Raw genomic sequence first — 22,879 nt, 5'->3', positions numbered from 1 at the left:
GAGTAGCTCGTGGGAGAGGAATATTTTTATTTGAAATTTCTTAACTCAAAACTTTATTTTGACTTCTCTAAATTAGATTTGTAGAATGGATAGGTTAATTATATAGTTACAAGAGAGCACATGTCCAAAGTTAACTAATATTTATACCTATCTAGTTTGGCTGTCAAGCCAATAGTATGGAGTCAGATTTCCCCCAAACTTCACATGCCTTAGAAGCAAAATGAATGTGAGACATGATTTGAAAACTGTGCTGTTCATTTGACATGAAGTGACATTCTGTGTTGACGAATCTGAAGCATTGGTAAATGACTTAACTAACTGTCTTTCCTCCCTGTAAGATGGATTAAGAATCAGGAGATGTTTTTCTTTTGATGGTGACCAGGGCAGGGCTGAAAGTAAAAAAGCATGTGAGAAAGTGGATAAGTTCGCCATATCCTTAAAGGCTCTAAAACAGTGGTTCTCAACCTTCTGGCCCTTTAAATACAGTTCCTCATGTTGTGACCCAACCATAAAATTATTTTCGTTGCTACTTCATAACTGTAATGTTGCTACTGTTATGAATCGTAATGTAAATATCTGATATGCAGGATGGTCTTAGGCGACCCCTGTGAAAGGGTCGTTCGACCGCCAAAGGGGTCGCGACCTACAGGTTGAAAACCGCTGCTCTAAAAGAATATGGGACGACTTCGTCTTTCCCCTCCTTCATTTCTGGAGAGACAAAGAGAGAGAATTAATGTCTAAAACATGCAACCTCAAAATCCTTTCTGTATTGTGGAGCCAAAGCTGGGTGGCAATTTGATCACAGATTGTGCCCTGGTGGTGTTATGGGTCATGTGCTCAGCATGTGAACAGGAAGGTGAGAAGTGGTGAACTTTTGCCTCAGTTGTGCTATCCATCAGAGAATAAGTAGACCAGATCACCGTGTGCAGCTGTATAAGGAGGGGATGGCTGAGTGCTCCTCACACAGGGGCCTTTGTGTCCTGGACATGACCCAGCATTATGATGGGATGCACTGGGCCCAGGCTTTGTGGCAAATTACTAACCCATTATCACACCAGAACACAAGATCATTTATCTTCCAATCTGGAGTGTCACCTGTTCTTCATTTACCAGTCAATAACCATTAATTATGCTCAATGGAAATCTAAACAAAGCCCTTTCCCTCTGTACAACCAGTAAACTATTTAGTAATAACAAATAAATCTGGAGTTGTATATCCTTTCCCTTCCCATTCCCAGACTGGAGTCTGGTACAATATAGACTTCAGAGGAAATGCCTAGAAATTGATAGGTCAGAGGCTGCAGATAGTTTTCTGGAAAAGAAAAGAGCAGATGCTTGGCATTCACCCTAGTGAAAGTGAGGCCCCAACTGATCCCCGGGCTCCTGCTGAGGAACAAAGTGATCTACTACACAAAGGAATCTACTATTAACCAGTAATCATATCTTCCCCTTTAATTTTAGCAAGCTGTTATTTTTTTCACATGCCTAAAAATACAATTTTTAAAAAGCATTCTAGCACAACATAGCATTTTAGAAGAAATAAAATAAAGCTGAGCAGTCCTGAAAGACCTATTTGAAATGTTATTTTTAGAATGGAAATTTGAGTAAAACACATTTGAGTGTATACATTAATCCTTCAGAAAAATGTTCAAATAGAAATTTTAGCCAGAAGCATAATTTAATTTTTCCTAAAAACTTTGAAAGCATTTTGAAGAAAGCCAAAGCTAGCTTGTGTGTGTGTGTGTGGGTGTGGGTGCACTGGAGAGAGGTGGGGGAGGGTGGCCGAAGAGCAGGCTGCATCCCAGTGCACACAGCGCAGCTGTGGATGGCAGAGAAACTCAGGGGCATCACAGGAACTCGTGTCTAGGACTAGACTTGGGACTCTTGTTCAAGGAGAGATCAGATATCCCACACAGACGAGGGACAGGGGTCTTCTAGACCCCAGGAACTGCACGTACAGATCACAGACATGAGGAGCAGACCCCTGCCCATTGGGCCTCTGCTGGAGCCAGTACCCATATAGAGAGGCACCTCTCCCAGGAGCCTAACGAAGGAGGGTGCCAGGCACAACGCTTGGCGGCAGAGCCAGGCTGCATTTCAGACCACAGCCCGCGTCTTAGTCTTAGCCTGGAGCAGATAACAGTGTGCAGCGGCCGTGGAGCTACGAAACTTTTGTAGACTGTGTGCTGTGTGGACTACTCAGATAGAGAGAACATTACTCTGTACCTTTGAAAAGCTAATTGAGCCCTAGCTGGTTTGGCTCACTGGATAGAGCATTGGCCTGTGGACCGAAGGTTCTCAATTCAATTCTGGTTAAGGGCACGTACCTCTGTTGCAGGTTTCATCCCCAGTGCCAGTTGGGGAGCATGGGGGAGGCAACCAATTGATTTCTCTGTCTCTCCACCTCCCTTCTACGCTCTCTAAAAATCAATGGAAAAATATCCTCAGATGAGGATTAACAATAATAACAATAAAACTGATTGAACTTTGTTATTATTATTAATCTAATTCATATAAAATTTAAAAAGTACTGTGATTAGCCTTGGCCAGGTAGCTCATTTGGTTGGAGCATAGTCCTATACACCAAAAAAGGTTTCTGGTTCCAGTCCTGGTTGAGGCTGGTAAGGGGATAATCTCTCTCTCTCTCTCTCTCTCTCTCTCTCTCTCTCTCTCACCCCAGCTCCCTCCTAAAAATCAATATGCATATCCTCCGGTGAGGATTTTTTTTTAAGTATTGTGATTAAATTCATTATTATGACCTAGTGCAGAATGAAACCAGATATTTAATTATGTGGACAGAACTATCTTCTAGGCAAGACAATTTCATCAGTTACTTTTAGTATATCACTGACCTGAATCTGTTGCCATTGATTCATCCAGTTGCCACATCTCCAAGGCATGTAAAACTGCCCAAAGTCTCATCTTTTATAAAACAAAAATATGATTTAAAGCTATCTTGTAATAGGCCAAAAATACAAAATAGCCACAAGAAGTAACTTCAAGTAAACGAGAAATATTTACTTATTTTTAGAAGGCTGTCACAAATTCAAAAGAATAAAGAAGAATTAATTTTTTAAGAGAAAATGAGCTGCCCTGTTGAATTTAGCAAACTAAATTTCAGCTTATACAATAGTAGCTAGAGAGGCACCAACCAAAATAGTTTTCTTTAAATGTTAGAACAAGAGTTCAACTTTAATACTGGGCACTGTGTTATAATGAACTGCCTGTTATCTGTACCTATTATATTTTGAAAAGTGAGTAGGAGTGATTAAAACACACACACACACACACACACACACACACACACACATTTATTTGTTTCCTGCTTGGATTTTTCTTAAAGAGACATGCTGTTGTCAGATACCAACTGTACTTCTTAAATCTGTATCTTCTATCTGTGTAAACAAAACCTGTAAACTTAACTGCTGGTTCAAGCTATAGACACTCAAGGTCTGTATGTCATTGATAAAAGCTGATATAACTGAATGGAGCCAAGCTGTGCTGGTGGCCACAGTTAGTGTCTTAAACATGTGGCTACATTGCTGCCCCACTGGCCTTCTCATTCCTGTTGAAAAAGTGTGCCTGTAGGTCTCATTGAGCACCTGACCTTGAAATGCTGCCTGGTGAAAGAAAACCTAAGCTGGTACACACCTTCTTGTTGCCTCCCAGAGAACTCTATAAAAGTGGTAGTAGTCTTCATTCCATGATTGTTTTTGCATTAATGATTATTTTTAATTTAGCAGAGATTTATTTTACAGGGTTTGGCTGTACTTTCTTTTTGTTGGAATGTGGGATTGGTAACCAGTGAAGCCTCTAGAAAAAATATTTACAAATAGATGCAGTACATGAATTGTTAACTGTTGCTCTTAGAAGGGTAGCTGTACTACTCATAGAAGTTGGGGATCTTTAAAATGTTTGAGCAACTGGAAATCAGGATCCATGTGTAACGTGGTAGACTTAGTTATGTTAATGGGGAAGGGCAGTTGTAGAGTTCTTGAAGTCTTGGAATACTTGTGAAATCCAACATTATGTTTAGGTTTCAGTATTCCCTGCTTGCAATCATTTCCTTTGTGCTGAATCACGACTCACTCTTTACAATCTACACTAATAAAAGAGAAACATGGTAATTGGCATACGACCGCTACCCTTCCCATTGGCTAATCAGGGAGATATGCAAATTAACTGACAGCCAAGATGGCAGCCGGCAGCCAGGCAGCTTGAAACTAACATGAGGCTTGCTTGCTTCAGTGACGGAGGAAACCAACGTTCCCCCCCTGCCTTGCAGGCCTCTGAGCCTGCAGTTTGAACATTGTAACAAACATAGACGCTAAAAAAAACCCAGAAACCAGCTTTCAGCAAGCTGGGATCTCAGAGCTGGAGTTATACATTGTTTCGAACCAAAACAAACCAGATACCTACTTTCAGCAGCAGAGGCCTAAGAGCTGGAGCCTCAGAGCTAAAGCTGGCCCAGAATTAAAAAAAAAAAAAAAAAAAAAAAAAAAAGGAGCGGTTGGGAGCTTCCGTCACCCGCCAGCCTGAAAACAGCCCTAAGCCCCTCACCCAGGCTGGCCAGGCACCCCAGTGGGGACCCCCACCCTGAAGGGTGTGTGACCAGCTGCAAACAGCCATCATCCCCTCATCCAGGCTGGCCAGGCACCCCGGTGGGGACCCCCTCCCTGAAGGGTGTGTGACCAGCTGCAAACAGCCCTCAGCCCCTCACCCAGGCTGGCCAGGCACCCCAGTGGGGACCCCCACCCTAAATGGTATGTGACCAGCTGCAAACAACCATCATACCCTCACCCAGGCTGGCCAGGCACCCCGGTGGGGACCCCCACCCTGATCCAGGACACCCTTCAGGGCAAATCAGCCAGCCCCACTCATGCACCAGGCCTCTATCCTATATAGTAAAAGGGTAATATGCCTCCCAGCACCGGGATCAGCAGAGCCGAGAGGCCTCCCGGATCAGGATCAGCGTGACAGAGGGCAGTGCCCAAACCCCCTGATCGCCCTGCGGCTCTGTGTGTGACAGGGGGTGGGGCCACAACCTCCCTATCCGCCCTGCTCTGTTCGTGACAGGGGAAGGCGCCCCAACCCCCCTGATCAGCCCTGCTCTGTGCCTGATATGGGGGAGCTCCCCAACCCCCCTGATGGGCCCTGCTCTGTGCATGACAGGGGGCAGCGCCCCAACCCCCGGATTGGCCCTGCTCTGTGCGTGACAGGGGGTGGCGTCACAACCTCCCCATCGACCCTGCCTTGATTGTGACAGGGGACGGTGCCCCAATCCCCCAATTGGACCTACCCTGAGCGTGACTGGGGGTGTCATCACAACCTCCCGATCTGCCCTGCTCTGTGCATGACAGGGGGCGGTGCCCCAACACCCCAATCGTCCCTGCTCTGAGCCCGACCAGGGGCTGCACCTAGGGATTGAGCCTGCCCTCTGCCACCCGGGAGCAGGCCTAAGCCAGCAGGTCGTTATCTCCCGAGGGGTCCCAGACTGCGAGAGGGCACAGGCTGGGCTGAGGGACCCCCCTTCCCCCTGAGTGCACAAATTTTTGTGCACCGGGCCTCTAGTTAATAATAATACTTAGAGTAGGTGCCATTCTTTCAGTTTTACAGATAAAAAAATGGATTTATAGATCAATTGTTGAATCTTAGGTTGTGGAATCCAATTTAAATAATATCAGTATATAAATGGTAGTAGATTTTTTTTAAAATTCCCTTTGGGGCTTCATTTTTTAATTTTTTTAAAAATCATTATTTTAAATTATAGTTGACATACAATATTATATTAGTTTCAGGTTTAAACCCCAGTGACTAGACATTATATAACTTATTAAATGATCATCATTATAAACCTAGTACTCATCTGACACTATATGTCATTATTATAATATTATTGACTATACTAGAGGACCAGTGCATGAAATTCATGCACTGGAGGGGGGGGGTCCCTCAGCCCGGCCTGAGCCCTCTCACAATCTGGGACCCCTTGGGGGATGTCCACCTGCCAGCTTGTGGCTGGATGGCCTTCTGCTGCTGCACGACCTGCTGCTTGAGCTTCAGCAGCTGCTGCATGTGCACAGGCTGGGCCACCACAGTCTATCCTGTGAACACCATCAAGTGGGTGAGTCAAGCGTGGAGGCAGGCTAACCCTGAGTTCCCTGTGCTTTCCTGAGTGATGACCTCTTTTAGCTTTTTTGTCTGGGAGGTTCTTTATATGTCCTGCAATTGTAAATGGTAGTTTTGCTGGGTAAAGTAATCTTGGTTGTAGGTCCTTGCTTTTCATCACTTTGAATATTTCTTGTTAATCCCTTCTGGCCTGTAAAGTTTCTGTTAAGAAATCAGCTTGACAGTCCTATGGGAGTTCCCTTATAGGTAATTAGCTGCTTTTTTCCTCTTGCTGTTTTTAAGATTCTCTCTTTGTCTTTAACCTTTTGCATTTTAATTATGATGTATCCTGGTGTGGGCCTCTTTGTGTTTATCTTGTTTGGGACTCTCTGCACTTCCTGGACCTGTATGTCTATTTCCTTCACCAAGTTAGAAAAGTTTTTCATCATTATTTTTTCAAATATATTTTCAATTTCTTGCTCTCTTTGTTCTCCCTTCAGCACCTCCACTATGTGAATGTTGGTACCCTTGAAGTTATCCCAGAGGCTCCTTACACTATCTTTATTGTTTTGGATTGATTTTTTTTCCTTTTTGTTGTTCTGATTGGGTGTTTTTTGCTTTATTATGTTCCAAATCGATGATTTGATTTTCAGCTTTATCTACTCAATTGTTGATTCCCCATAATATTAGTCTTCATATTAGTTAGTGTAGCCTTCATTCCTGACTGTATTTTTTTTTTAATGCTTTCCACATCCTTCTTTATGGTGTCCATGTCCTAATTTATGCTGTCGAAGTTTTCTTTACATTCAATTACTCTTCTTTTAAATTCATTGAGCATCTTTATAACCAGTGTTTTAAATTCTTCATCTAGTAGATTGCTTATCTCCTCGTGTTTAGTTCTTTTTCTGGAGGTCTGTTATGTTCTTTCATTTGGGAGGTGTTTCTCCTTTTTTTGGCAGCCTCCCTGTGTTTGTTTTTATGTATCAGGTACATCTGTTACATCTCCTGTGCTTGGTAGAGTGGCCTAATATAGTAGGTGTCCTGTAGGGTCCAGTGGCACAGCCCCAATAACCCAAGCTGGACACTCCAGGTACCTCCCCCAACCATGTGGCACATCAATGAGAGGTATTTACCCCCAGGCCAATCAGCCACAAGGACTAGCTGTGATCACCAACCACTGTGGAGGATCAGCTGTTCAGGGGCCAACCCCACAGAGAAGGACTTACTTCAGCAGAGTTCTGGTGCCCACAAAGTCCACCCCTTGAGTGTGTCACTATGAAGTTAGTTGGGTGATGATGCTTTGACATGGTCTGAAGCTGTATACTGGGTGTGCTGGCTCTTGGGCCTCCCAGGAGTTGCAGGCCAAGGTCAGCCACCACCTGTATAATACCTGGGGCCACCAGCCTTGAGCTACAAAGTGATCTGCATATGGCTGCTACTTGTGCTGGGCTTGGAGGTGCCCAGGAGAGGCCAAGTTGTGAACCCTAGCCAGCCACTGCTAGTGCCAGGCCTGGGGCCACTTATCGAGAAGTACAGGGCTTCCTGAGTCCAGATGCTGCTTTTAGGAGAAATTTTAGGAAAGTCTAAAGCATGAGCCAAGACAGGCCATCTTGTGGAAAAGCTACTGGAAACATCTTGGGTGGGCTTGGAAGTTGGGTTGGCTGGTGTCTCAGGGAATTCTCAGGGAGGCCAAACTGTGATAGCCAGGTTGATCTCAGATATGGTACCCACCTTCCTGCTCTGGTCAGGGAGGGCTCATTCAAAGGAACAATGGCCTCTGCACTTCTGTCTGGGAGAAAGCTGTCCCCTAGCTCTCATCCTAATGCTAAACAATTCAGTTCCTTCCCAAATGTCCCTGGTGCCTTTCGAGCTGCTATCCCAGCTTTGGAGCTCAGAGGGAGTGAGTCAAAGTAAGTTCACATGTCGACCCTTTAAGAGGATCTGCCTAGGACTCCAACAGCCCTCTGTCTCACTCAGCCATTATCTCCACTGTTTGGTGTGTTTGTTTTTTTTATGTTTGTTGTTATGTTTTGTTGTTAATCCTCACCCAAGGATATTTTTCCATTGATTTTTAGAGAGAGTGAAAGGGAGGGAGAGAGACAGAAAGAGAAACATCAATGTGAGAGAGACATCAATTGGTTCCCTCCCACATGCACCCTGACTTGAGCTGGGAATTGAGCCTGCAACTGTGGTATGTGCCCTTGATCAGAATTGAACTCCCTTCAATCTGTGGGCTGAAGTGCTATCCACTGATTTTTACAGCCAGTTATCAGGATTTCTCTTCCTGGTACTGGAACCTTTGGCTGGGGGTCCTAGTGTGGGGCTGATACCCTTCACACCCCAGGAGGTACCTCCACAGCCTAGTTACCCCTCTCAATTTATATCTACCATACATGGGTGTGGGACAAGTCCATTCTGCATATCTGGCCCTCCTACCAGTTCTGATGTGGCTTCTTCTTTAAATCCCTAGTTGTATGACTTCCATTCAGATAGATTTCAAGTGTTTTACTGAAGGATGGTTGTTCTTTAGTTTAGTTGTAATTTTGATGTGGTTGTGGGAGGAAGCAAGTACCATATTTGGCTATGCTGCCATCTTGACCTGAAGTCCATTAATAATTCTGATTATTTTACTTTTTGATATCACCACATTGATATCTTTATTGTTAAGAAATTTTGTTCTATTTTTGGGATAAACATCTGTCTTTAAAATATTTTTCTTTCCCTTCCATCCATGATATAAAGGTAAATTAGATAATGCTTATTAAATTCTTCATAAGAAAGGTTATGTGCCACAAATACTCTTCAATATCTTGTTCCTCTAAATTGTTGTCCAAGGACCTGCTGCATGAGAATCATCTTGGATGTTAAAGATAAAAATGCCTAAAGCATGTTCTCTACTAAGTCCACTTCAGCAACTGTGGCCCAGGCATCTTATACTAAAACTAGAGGACTGGTGCATGAAATTCATGCGGGGGGGGGGGGGGGAGGTCCTTCAGCCCAGCCTGCAACCTCTCCAATCCTGGACCTCTTGGAGGATGTCCCACTGCCTCTCACAATACAGGACCGCTGGCCCCTAACCACCTCTTCCTGCCTGCCTGATTGCCCCTAACTGCTCCCTTACTGGCCTGATTGCCCCTAACTGCTCCCCTGCTGGCCTGATTGCCCCTAACTGCTCCCTTACTGGCCTGATTGCCCCTAACTGCTCCCTTACTGGCCTGATTGCCCCTAACTGCTCCCCTGCTGGCCTGATCGCCCCTAACTGCCTCTGCTTCACCCCATACCTGGGACCCAGGATTCCCTCCTCCAGCTGGCCACAGGCACACAGAACCAGGGCTGGCTTCGCCTGGGCTGACCACAGCTGCAGAGGACTGTGGGCAGGCAGCTTTGCCTGGGCCTCAGCCACGGGCACCTAGGACCATGAGGCAGGTGGCTTGTCCCTCTCCTGGGCTGCAGGCGCAGGTGCAGCCACTGGCACCCAGGACCGCGGGGCTTGCGGCTTGTCACTCTCCCAGGCTGCAGCCGGGCAGGTCCCCATTCCTCTCTCGCAAGCTCATTTGAGCCTGGCTGGTCCCCATTCCTCTCTCCCCAGTGTTGAGTGTCTGAGCCATTAGGGTGTGATGGCATGAGGGCATGGCAACCATTTGAATATTAGCTCTTTATTATATAGGATGTTCCCCACATGATGCACATTACGACTTGAGAACCACTACTCTAGTGGTGTGAATATTGTATTATGTTCTAGTTGTAGGTTAAAATATTTAAACCTGGAGACTATTAGACTAAGGTAGCTCTAATGCCTTGGCAGGCCACATGAGCTAGCCTAAGCCAGGGTCACTTCACTCAAATCCATGAAAATTAAGCTTAAGAACAACCAATCAAAAAGAGCTAACTTGCCTTTCCCAAATAAGGCAATTGGCTATAGCCAGTCAAATAATTGCTTTGCATTGCTTTGCTTTACTTCAGCATCTACTCTATAAAAACCTTGCCACTAGCTCTTGTTGGTGAAGCACTCCTAACCACTTCTCTATTCAAATTGAGGTATGATCAAAGAAAATCTTTAAAAATATATTAATGTGCTTCAGTTCACCTTTTAACAATGTCCATACACAATTATGTGTGTTTGATAGCATTATATTTCCCAAGTGGTAGCTGACTGCAACTTTAACTGGGATTTGCCTGTCTCTCTCTAGGCTATGTGGCTGATGCTGCAGAATGACGAGCCAGAGGATTTTGTCATAGCTACTGGAGAAGTCCATAGTGTCCGGGAATTTGTAGAGAAATCATTTTTGCACATTGGAAAAACCATTGTGTAAGTATACCTGAGAGTTGATTTCAGGTCATTCATCAAACATTTTCTGGCAGGTTTGTATATATGCTTGCGTTTTCCCTTTTTACTCTCTTGTAAAGCAATGTAGGAAGTTTCATCATGGAGCAGAGACTTTGTTATTCATCAAACATACAAATCTATTTATGTGAAGTGTTTGCCACTATCTGAACAGTCTTTTCAAAATTTCTTTTATCTTTTTTATTTTTAAAATATTTTTACTTTTGAAAAGCTTTAATTTTTTATTATGATTTATATATGATGTACTATGATATTACTGTAGCTAATTGTACTCTTACCAGTCAATATGATAATATTACACAATATTTTTTAATACTTTCAATTTATATTTTAAAACTAGTGGCCTGGTGCATGAATTCGTGCATAGGTGGGGTCCCTCAGCCTGGCTGGCAATCAGGGCTGATTGGAACTGTCTGGTGGGAAGGACAGCAGGAGGTTAACCGTTTACAGGAGGTTGGCTGTGGGAGCGCACTGACCACCAGGGGGCAGCTCCTGCATTGAGCATCTGCCCCCTGGTGGTCAGTGCATTGTCATAGCAACCGGTTGACCAGTCAAGCGGTTGACCGGTCATAATGGTACCTTAGGCTTTTATATATATAGGTTTTTAAACCCATTAAAAACTTACAGAAAAGTTTCAATGCATTACAAACAATTTTCTTTTCTCTGAACCATTGAGAGTAGGTTGCCAGCCTGGTGCCCCATCACCCAGGACTTTTGTGTGTATTTCCCATGAACACAGATATTTTCTCACATAAATGCAATACAAATATTAAAATCAGGAAATTCACCATGATAAACTGCTACCGACTAACCATCAGATCTGGTTGGAGTTTTGCCAGTTGAGTGAATCCTACACTGTACAGGATTGGGCAAAAGTAGGTTTACAGTTGTGAATACACAAAACAGAGTTTATTCTTTTTTTCTTTTTTTTAAAATATATTTTATTGATTTTTTACAGAGAGGAAGGGAGAGGGATAGAAAGTTAGAAACATCAATGAGAGAGAAACATCAATCAGCTGCCTCCCACACACCTCCCACTGGGGTTGTGCCCGCAACCAAGGTACATGCCCTTGACCAGAATCGAATCTGGGACCCTTCAGTCCACAGGCCGACGCTCTATCCACTGAGCCAAACCAGTTAGGGCAAGAGTTTATTCTTGTATTATTATGTCTTAGTTATTGCTTCATTTTACATACGAACAACTATAAACCTACTTTTGCAACACCTGCATATGAAAATGGTCTAGTTTATACTCATGCACTAAATTCACTTGTTGCATTAGAAAATTTTGAAGGAAGATTTCTGTTGGAATAGTTGAAAAATTTGTGGGAAACAGTATACATGGAAGATTGGAAGTTTCTTTTTTGGAAAATTTTTTACTCTGGTAAAAAATATATAACAAAATTTACCTTTTTTTTATTGCTTAAAGTATTACAAAGAGTATTACATATGTCTCCCTTTTTTCCCCACCCTTAAAATTTACCATTTTAAACATTTTTATTTCATTTTTTAATAAATGTTCTTATTTTTTAATTACACTTAAAATTCAATATTATATTAGTGTCAAGTGTACAACATAGTGATTAGACATTTATATAATTTATGAAGTTATCCCCCTGATAAGTTTAGTGCATGTCTGACATAATATATTGTTACTACAATATTATTGACTAAATTTCCTATACTGTATTTTACATCCCCATGACTGTTTTTATAACTAACAATTTGTACTTCTTAATCCCCTTCACTTTTTCCACCCATCTCTCCAACCTCTTCCCATCTGGCAACCATCGCTTTGTTCTCTGTAATTATGAGTTTGGTTTTTTTGTTTATTCATTTATTTTGTTTTTTAGGTTTCACATAAATGAACTTATATGGTATTTGTCTTTCTCTGTCTGACTTATTTCACTTAACATAATACCCTCTAGATCAGGGGTGGGCAAACTTTTTGACTCGAGGGCCACAATGAGTTCTTAAACTGGACCGGAGGGCTGGAACAAAAGCATGGATGGAGTGTTTGTGTGAACTAATATAAATTCAAAGTAAACATCATTACATAAAAGGGTGCGGTCTTTTTTTTTTTTTAGTTTTATTCATTTCAAACGAGCCAAATCCGGCCCGCGGGCTGTAGTTTGCCCACGGCTGCTCTAGATGCTCCATCCATGTTGTCACAAATGGTAATATTACATTTTTTATGGCTGACTCATATTCCATTGTATATATGTACTACTTCTTTATTCAGTGCTCTCTCAGTGGGTACTTAAGCTTCCATATCTTGGCTAGTGTAAATGATACATATCTCTTTTCAAATTAGTGTTTTAGATGTCTTTAAATACCCAGAAATGGAATTGCTGGGTCATATGTTAGTCCTATTGTTAATTTTTTAGGAACCTCTATGCTGTTTTTCATACCGCTGCACCAATTTACAATCCCACCAACAGTGCATGAAGCTTCCCTTTTCTCTACTTCCTAACCAACACTTGATGTTTGATGATTTATTCATAATAGCCATTCTGACAGGTGTGAGGTGGTTTTAGTGTACATTTATTTGATGATTAGTAAAGTTGAGCATCTTTTCAGATGTAGGCCCTCTTTGGAGAAGTGTCTATTCAGGTCCTCTGCCCATTTTTAAATCAGATTGTGGGGGTTTTTGGTGTTAAGTTGTATGAGTTCCTTATATATATTATACCCTTAGATGTACCATTGGCAAATATCTTCTCCTACTCAGTAGGTTATCTTTTTGTTTTGTTGATGGTTTCCTTCCATATACAAAAAGTTTTTAATGTGATGTAATTCCATTTGGATTTTTTTGTTTTGTTTGTTATTTCATTGTTTCCCTTGCCTGAGGAGAGTTATCCAAAAACATATTGCTAAGGGCAATGTTAAAATAGTTTATTGACTTTGTTTTCTTCTGGAGTTTTATGGGTTTGAGCCATCTATTTAAATCTTTAATCCATTGTGAGTTTATTCTTGTATATGTTGTGAGAAAGTTTTATTTTATTACATGTATCTGTCTGATTTTCCCAGTACCATTTATTGAATAGACTATCCTTTCCCCGTATATTCTTGCCTCCTTTGTCATAAATTAATTGATCGTGTAGGTATGGGTTTATTTTTGTACTGTCTATTCTGTTCCATTGATCTATGTGCCTGTTTTTATATTAGTATCATACTGTAGTATAGTTTGATATCAGGTAGTGTGATGCCTCCAACTTTATTCTTTCTCAAGATGGCTGTGGATATTCAGGGTCTTTTGTGGTTCCCTCTGAATTTTAGGATTATTATCTCTACTTTTGAGGAAAGTGTCATTGGTATTTTGATAGGTATTTTGAATCTATAGATTGCTTTCAGTTTTGTGGACATATTAATGGTGTTATTCTTCCAATCCATGAGCATAGTATATTCTTCAATTTGTATCTCCTTCAATTTATTCTTCAGTGTCTTATAATTTTCCAAGTACAAAGGTCATTTACCTCATCAGTTAAACTAATTTCCAGGTATTTTTTATGCAATTGTAAATGGAATTGTATTCTTAATTTTTCTTTCTTATAGTTCCTTATCTATAACAATAAAAGCATAATCTAATTAGACCAGACAGCTGAACGACCTTCCAAATGTCATTCCAGACATCCTTCTGGATGAAGCTGGGGCAGTAGGGGCTGAGGCAGAGGTGGTTAGGGGCGAGTGGTAAGGGGCCATCAGACAGGCATGTAGAGTGGTTAGGGGCAATCAGGCAGGCATGTAGAGTGGTTAGGGGCAATCAGGCAAGCAGGCAGAGGCAGTTAGGGACAATGAGGCAGGCAAGCAAGCAGTTAGGGGTGATGAGGCAGGCAGGCAGAGTGGTTAGGGGTGATCAGGAAGGCAGGCAGGCCAGCAGTTAGGAGCCAGCGGTCCCAGATTGTGAGAGGGATGTCTGACTGCTGGTTTACGCCCAAACTGGCAGTCGGACATCCCTCAAGGGGTCCCGGATTTTGAGAGGGTGCAGGATGGGCTGAGGGAACCTCCCAACCCCCGTGCACAAATTTCGTGCACCAAGCCTCTAGTTGTTTTTATAAAATGCAACCAATTTATGGATATTAATTATGTATCCTACTACTTTACTGAATTCATTTATCAGTTCTAATAGGTTTTTGGTGGAGTCGCTAGGGTTGTCTCTGTGTAGTATTATGTCATTTGCAAACAAAAACAACAGATTTACTTCTTTTCCAGTTTGGATGAACTTTCTTTATTTCCTTCTCTGATGGCTGTGACAAAGTCTTCCAGTACTATGTTGAATACAAGTGGTAAAAGTCAACATTCTTGACTTGTTCTTGATCATTAAAAAAAAAAAATGCTCTTAACTTTTCACCATTAAGTATGAAATTAGTGTGGCTTTGACATATGTTACCTTTATGATGTTGAGGTACATTCCCTCTATTCCCACGTTGCTGAGATTTTTTATCATAAATTAATAGTTTGAGGATAAGTGTTAGTTATTCTTTGAATGTTTGGTGAAATTCACCTGTGAAAATTAGGAGTTTTGTTTCTTGGGAGATTTTTGATTACTGACTAAAATTTATTAGTGAGTCGGAGGGAGACCGCGTGGCAGACAGCCGCGTCCCTTGGGACAGGCACAGCCCCTGACGGGGGGGAAAGGAGAACCGCGGGATTCCTGGCGCCGCCAGGGAAATTGAGAGCTGGGTTCTGTGATCACAGAGGACTGAGCCTAAAGGGGGCAGCCTGAAGAGCTGACCTGACCATGCAGTCCCGGTAAGAGAAGAAGCTTACAGAAACCAAGCCTTCCCCGTTTCCGCGGCCGGCATTTGTTTGTTTGTTTTCACTGAATCCTGTTCATGGGACATTTCGGATACAGACACTCACCTGTGCTGAAGAGAGGGAGAGTGTGCTGGGGAGTGGAATCTGGGGAGAGACTGGGGAAAGAGGGGGAGCCGGGAGAGGTGGTAGTGAATTGAGTGCTGAGACACCCCAGAGCCCGGGACTGGGGCAGCCACCCGCTCCTGAGAGGGAGTCTCCTCCCCCCAGCCCCCAGGCAAGGAGCACAGCCACACCCAGATTCCACCCTGTACGAGATCAAGGATTAAGATAACCTGATCAGTCCCTGGGAGTTAACAGGGTCTGGCCTATAGGGGGATTTTCAATCCCAGCAACAACATAGCGCCGGTAACTAACTATTACGCAGTCAGCTCTGGGCAGTGAACTTCCACTGGACAGAGAGGCCCTATAGCCTCAGAGGCCAACCCCAGAACACTGCCACCCAGAGGCTGACCCACAAACTGACTCTTTGCTAAACACAAAATAAGGCAGTCTGGGAAATAAATGAGGCATGCTTTAAAATAAGGACTGTGGTTTACAACACAGAGGAACAGTATATCGCAGGGAAACTCAACACTCTCCTGAATACCTGGAAGGTCTAAGGCGAGCCACACTGAAGAATAGAAGAAACGAAGGACCTTCACTACTGCAATTTTTTTTCTTTTTTCACTTTTTAACTAAGAAACCAATTTTTTTTTCATTCTTTTTTTTTCTGTTCTTTTTTTTTTCTTTCTTTTCTTCTTTTTCCATCACCTGATTTTACCCTTTTAATTACTACCTTCTTATTTTAAACCAGTATTATTACTGCTACCATTTTACCATTTTTTAAAGTGCCATTTTATTTTTTCTTTATTTTATTTTGGGATTATTGTTCACCATTCTATTTTCATCGTTATATTATTGGTTGTTTCTAGTTTGCATCCATATCCAGGGAGCTGTTGCTGGAATTTGTTGGGATTAATGGCTGTTCTATAGGAGTATTCTCCTCATATAAAAAGTCTCTTCCCTCTTCCACTTCATTCTCTCTTTTCGCTCTTTTTTTTTTTTCTTTTTTCTTTTTTTTTTTTCCTTTTCTTTTCTCGCTTTTATTTTCCCCCTTCCTTTTTCCCAATTTCATTTTTTCACTCCCTTTTTTTGGTCCCTACTTTTCTTTTCCTTTTTCTCTTTTATCTTTTTCTCTTCCTTCTTCCTTATCCCCTAATTCTCTTAATTCAGGTGGTCACCTTTAATTGGGGTTATTAATATCGTGAATATATTTGTGTATAGTGCCTGGTACGTGGTGCCTTGTTGTGTTGTATTTTGTGCCTTTAAATCAACGCAGCAGATCCAAGCAACAACAACCTCCTGAGCACCTCATCCTCTGCTGAGGAACAGCAGCTGTACGTGAAACCTCGCCCCACCAGCCGGAAGAGCCACCACAGCTGTGAACAGCACCCACCAGAGGAGCTGCTGCCAACTGAAGAGCAGCTGCTACCACAACCGCCCGAAGAGCAACCACAGACCAAGGAGTCACTGCCACCAAGGGAGCAACCACTGAACAACTCAACGTCTAGATATGTCAGTGAGATCAAACATGGGTAGACAAAGAAACCCCCAAAGGAAAGAGAAGGAGGACTCTCCAGAAAAGCAGCTAAGTAATACAGAGGCATGCAACATGACAGATAAAGAATTCAGAATAAGGATCCTAGAGTGCATAAACCGGATGGAGGAAAAAATCGACAACCTCTGCAAGAAGCAAGAAGAAACAGATGAAAAAATCGATAACATATGGAAGAAGCTAGAAGAAACAGATGAAAAAATCGATAACATATGGAAGAAGCTAGAAGAAACAGATGAAAAAATCAACAACCTAAGTAAGACCCAAGAAGAAATGAAGAGTGATATAGCTGCAATGAAAAACTCCATTGAAAGTATCAACAGTAGACTAGGAGAAGCGGAGGACCGAATAAGTGAATTAGAAGACAAGGAAGCAAAACACACCCAAAATGTACTGCAATTGGAGAAAAAAATTAAAAGACAGGAGGAGAGCCTAAGGGAGCTTTGGGACAACATGAAACCAAACAACATACGAATAATAGGAGTACCAGAACAACAGAAAGATGAACAAGGATTAGAAAACCTACTCGAAGAAATAATATCAGAAAACTTTCCTGAGGTGGGGAAGAAAAAAGTCACACAAGCCCAGAGAGTCCCAAACAAGGTGAACCCGAAAAGACCCACACCAAGACACATCATAATCACCATGGCAAATGTTCAGGACAAAGAGAGAATCTTACAGGCTGCAAGAGAGAGACGGAAAGTTACATACAAGGGATCTCCCATTAGATTGTCAAATGACTTCTCAACAGAAACACATCAGGCCAGAAAAGAATGGACTGAAATTTACAAAGTGATGCAAAGCAAAGGACTGAATCCAAGAATACTCTATCCAGCAAGGCTATCATTCAAACTTGAAGGGGAAATAAGAAGCTTCACAGACAAAAAAAGACTAAGGGAGTTTGTCACCACCAAGCCAGCAATGCAAGGAATGCTAAAGGGACTGGTATAAAAAGAAGAAATAAAAAGCTCAGAAAGAAAACAGCCACACACACACACAAAAAGAAATGGCTACAAACAAGTACCTTTCAATAATAACTTTAAACGTAAACGGACTAAATGCTCCAACCAAAAGACATCGAGTGGCTGAATGGATAAAAAAACATGACCCATACATCTGCTGTCTACAAGAAACCCACCTCATTAGAAGGGACTCACACAGACTGAAAGTGAAAGGATGGAAAAATATCTTTCAGGCAAATGGAAAGGAAAAGAAAGCTGGGGTAGCAATACTTATATCGGACAAAATAGACCTCAAAGTGAAGGCCTTAACAAGAGATAAGGAAGGCCACTTCATAATACTAAAGGGATCAATACAACAAGAAGATATAACCCTGGTAAACATATATGCACCCAATGTAGGAGCACCCAAATTCATAAAAAAACTCCTGGAAAATATCAAAGGAGAGATCGACAACAATACAATCATAGTAGGGGACTTTAATACACCATTGACAGCACTGGATAAGTCCTATAGACAAACAATCAGCAAAGATACAGCAATCCTAAATGACTCACTAGATCAGATGGACTTAATAGACATCTTCAGAACACTTCACCCCAAAGCCAGAGAATATACGTTCTTCTCAGGTGCTCATGGGACATATTCAAAAATAGACCACATATTGGGTCACAAGCAAAGTATCCCCAAATTCAAGAAGATTGAAATCATAAAAAGCGTCTTCGCAGACCACGATGGCATAATATTAGAAATAAACTACAATAAAAACAACCCAAAATACTCAAACACCTGGAAGCTGAATAGCATGTTATTAAATATTGATTGGGTTACCAATGAGATCAAAGAAGAAATTAAAAACATCCTGGAAACTAATGACAATGAAAACACAACAATCCAAAACCTATGGGACACATTGAAAGCAGTCCTGAGAGGGAAGTTTATAGCTCTACAGGCCTATCTCAAAAAACAAGAAAAAATGGTAGTAAATCATCTAACTCTACAACTCAAAGAATTAGAAAGAGAGCAACAAGAAAACCCCAGAGTGAGCAGAAGGAAGGAGATAATAAAGATTAGAGCAGAAATAAATGACATAGAGACCAAAAAAACAATACAGAAAATCAATGAAACCAAGAGCTGGTTCTTTGAAAGGATAAACAAGATTGATAAACCTCTAGCCAGACTCACCAAGAAGCAGAGAGAGAGGACCCAAATAAATAAAATCAGAAACGATAGAGGCGAAATAACAACAGACCCCACAGAAATACAAATGATTGTTAAAAAATACTACGGACAGCTTTACTCCAACAAACTAGACAACCTGGAGGAAATGGACAAATTCCTAGAAAAATACAGCATTCCAAAACTCAATCAGGAAGAATCTAAAAATCTCAACAGGCCAATAACTATGGAAGAAATTGAAGCAGTCATCAAAAAGCTTCCATCAAACAAAAGCCCAGGACCAGACGGCTTCACAGGGGAGTTTTACCAAACATTCAAGGAAGAACTAAAACCTATCCTCCTCAGACTACTACAAAAAATTCAAGAGGAAGGAACACTTCCAAGCTCATTCTATGAAGCCAGCATCACCCTAATACCAAAACCAGGTAAAGACAACACAATGAAAGAGAATTACAGGCCAATATCCCTCATGAACATAGATGCCAAAATCCTCAACAAAATCTTAGCAAATCGGATCCAGCAGTACATCAGAAAGATCATACACCATGACCAAGTAGGATTTATCCCAGGGATGCAAGGATGGTACAATATCCGCAAATCAATAAACGTGATACATCACATAAACAAATTGAAAGAAAAAAACCACATGGTCATATCAATTGATGCAGAAAAAGCATTTGACAAAATTCAACACCCATTTTTGATAAAAACTCTCAGCAAGGTGGGAGTAGAAGGATCATACCTCAACATAATAAAAGCCATATATGACAGGCCCACAGCCAACATCATACTCAACGGACAAAAACTAACACCATTTCCCCTAAGAACAGGAACAAGACAGGGATGCCCCCTCTCACCACTCCTATTCAACATAGTACTGGAAGTGTTAGCCATTGCAATTCGGCAAGAAGAAGAAATAAAAGGCATCCAAATTGGAAAAGAGGAAGTAAAACTGTCCTTATTTGCAGACGACATGATATTATACATACAAAACCCAGAGATTCCATCAAAAAGCTACTAGACTTAATACATGAATTTGGCAATGTAGCAGGATACAAAATTAACCCCAAGAAATCTGAGGCATTTCTATACACCAATAGTGAACTTTCAGAAAGAGAGATTATAAAAACAATCCCGTTTACCATTGCACCGAAAAAACTAAGCTACCTAGGAATAAACTTAACTAAAGAGGTAAAAGACCTCTACTCAGAAAACTACAGGACGTTGAAAAAAGACATAGAGGAAGACATAAACAGATGGAAGAACATACCGTGTTCATGGATTGGTAGAATCAACATCATCAAAATGTCCATACTACCCAAAACAATCTATAAATTCAACGCACTTCCCATTAAAGTACCAACAGCATACTTCAGAGATCTAGAACGAACTTTCCAAAAATTCATCTGGAATAAAAAAAGACCCCGAATAGCTGCAGCAATCCTGAAAAAGAACAAAGTAGGTGGGATCTCAATACCAGATATCAAGTTGTATTACAAAGCCACTGTTCTCAAAACTGCCTGGTACTGGCACAAGAATAGGCATATAGATCAATGGAATAGAGAGCCCAGAAATCGGCCCGAACCAATATGCTCAATTAATATTTGACAAAGGAGGCAAGAACATACAATGGAGCCAAGATAGTCTCTTCAATAAATGGTGTTGGGAAAATTGGACAGATATATGCAAGAAAATGAAACTAGACCACCAACTTACACCATACACAAAAATAAACTCAAAATGGATAAAGGACTTAAATGTACGACAGGATACCATAAAAATTCTAGAAGAATCCAAAGGCAAGAAAATCTCAGACATATGCCGAAGCAATTTCTTCACTGATACAGCTCCTAGGGCACTTGAAACTAAAGAAAAAATGAACAAATGGGACTACATCAAAATAAAAAGCTTCTGCACAGCAAAAGAAACCATCAACAAAACAACGAGAAAACCCACTGTGTGGGAAAACATATTTGCCAATGACATATCTGATAAGGGCCTAATCTCCAAAATTTATAGGGAACTCATACAACTTAACAAAAGAAAGATAAACAATCCAATCAAAAAATGGGCAAAGGACCTAAATAGACACCTTTCAAAAGAGGACATTCAGAAAGCCAAGAGACATATGAAAACATGCTCAAAGTCACTAATCATCCGAGAGATGCAAATCAAAACAGCAATGAGGTACCATCTCACACCTGTCAGAGTGGCTATCATCAACAAATGAACAAACGACAAGTGCTGGAGAGGATGTGGAGAAAAAGGAACACTTGTGCACTGCTGGTGGGAATGCAGACTGGTGCAGCCACTATGGAAGACAGTATGGAGTTTCCTTAAAAAACTGAAAATGGAACTCCCATTTGACGCTGTGATCCCACTTCTAGGAATATATACCAAGAAACCAGAAACACCAATCAGAAAGGATATATGCACCCCTATGTTCATAGCAGCACAATTCACCAAAGCTAAGATCTGGAAACAGCCTAAGTGCCCATCAGTAGATGAATGGATTAGAAAACAGTGGTACATCTACACGATGGAATACTATGCTGCTGTAAAAAGGAAGGAACTCTTACCATTTGCAACGTCATGGATGGAACTGGAGAGCATTATGCTAAGTGAAATAAGCCAGTCAATAAAGGAAAAATACCACATGATCTCACTCATTCGTGGACAATAGAGACCATTATAAACTTTTGAACAATAATAGATACAGAGGCAGAGCTGCCTCAAACAGATTGTCGAGCTGCAGCGGGAAGGCCGGGGAGGGTTGGGGGGCAGGAGGTAGGGGGGTAAGAGATCAACTAAAGGACTTGTATGCATGCATATAAGCATAACCAATGGACATAAGACACTGGGTGATAGGGGAGGCTAGGGGACTGTCTAGGGCGGGGGGATAAAATGGATACATATGTAATACCCTTTGTAATACTTTAAGCAATAAAAAAAAAAAAGACAAAAAAAATAAAAAAATAAAATAAAATTTATTAGTAATTATTGATCTGCTCATATTTTCTTCTTCATTCAGTCTTAGAAGATTATATATTTATAGGAGTTTATCTATTTCTTCCATGTTCAATTTGTTAGCATATAATTGTTCATAGTATTTCCTTATAATTTTTGTATTTCTGTGGTGTCAGTTGTCACTTATGCTCTTTCACTTGTGTCCTTTCTCTGTATATATTTTTTGATGAGTCTGGTTAAACGCTTATCAATTACATTCATCTTTTCAAATAATCAGCTGTTTGTTTCACTCATCTTTTATATTGTTTTATTGTTTGTTTGTTTGTTTGTTTGTTTGTTTAGGTCTATTTTGTTTCTTTCTGCTCTGACCGGTAGTATTTTCACCCTTCTACTCATTCTTGGCTTTTCTTTTTTAAAAAAATTTTAAGTGTAAGACTAGATTATTTGAGATATTTGTTGTTTCTTCTGATACACATGTACTGCTATTTTCCTCTTGGAACTCCATTGGCTGTGTCCCATAGATTAGGGGTCCTTGTGTTTTAATTTTCACTTGTCTCAAGGAATCATTTGATTTCTTCCTTGAACTCATTGTTAATCCATTCATTGTTGAATAGTGCGTTATTTATCTTTTTGTATTTGGGTGTTTTTTAGTTTTGTTATTGTAATTGATTTCTAGCATCATACCATTGTGTTTGGAGAAAATGCTTGAAATTATTTCAATCTTCTTAAATTTGTTGAGAGTTGTTTTGTGGCCTTACACATGGTGTATCCTGAAAAATATTGAATGTGTGCTTGAAAAGAATGTATGTTCTGCTGCTTTGGGGTAAAATGTCCTAAAAACATTGATTAAATCCATCTGGTATAAAGTGTCATTTAAGGCTATTATTTACTTACTAGAGGCCCAGTGCACA

The 22,879-nt window shown here is 41.1% G+C and overlaps 1 protein-coding gene across 1 annotated transcript in view; it reads left to right on the top strand.

The window, feature by feature from the left end:
* GMDS (GDP-mannose 4,6-dehydratase) overlaps nucleotides 1-22,879 on the top strand; it is a 721,370-nt gene that overhangs the window by 590,442 nt on the left and 108,049 nt on the right. The window contains exon 8 of the mRNA XM_059688410.1: nucleotides 10,299-10,417. Coding sequence (XP_059544393.1) covers nucleotides 10,299-10,417 — 119 coding nt within the window. The remainder of the gene's footprint in view (nucleotides 1-10,298; nucleotides 10,418-22,879) is intronic.

This window comes from Myotis daubentonii, chromosome 3 (assembly GCF_963259705.1).
Source record: "Myotis daubentonii chromosome 3, mMyoDau2.1, whole genome shotgun sequence".
In the NCBI taxonomy this organism is placed as follows: Eukaryota; Metazoa; Chordata; class Mammalia; order Chiroptera; family Vespertilionidae; genus Myotis; species Myotis daubentonii.
The sequence above is the reverse complement of the archived record's forward strand: the minus strand, read 5'-3'. Positions and strand labels throughout refer to the sequence as shown.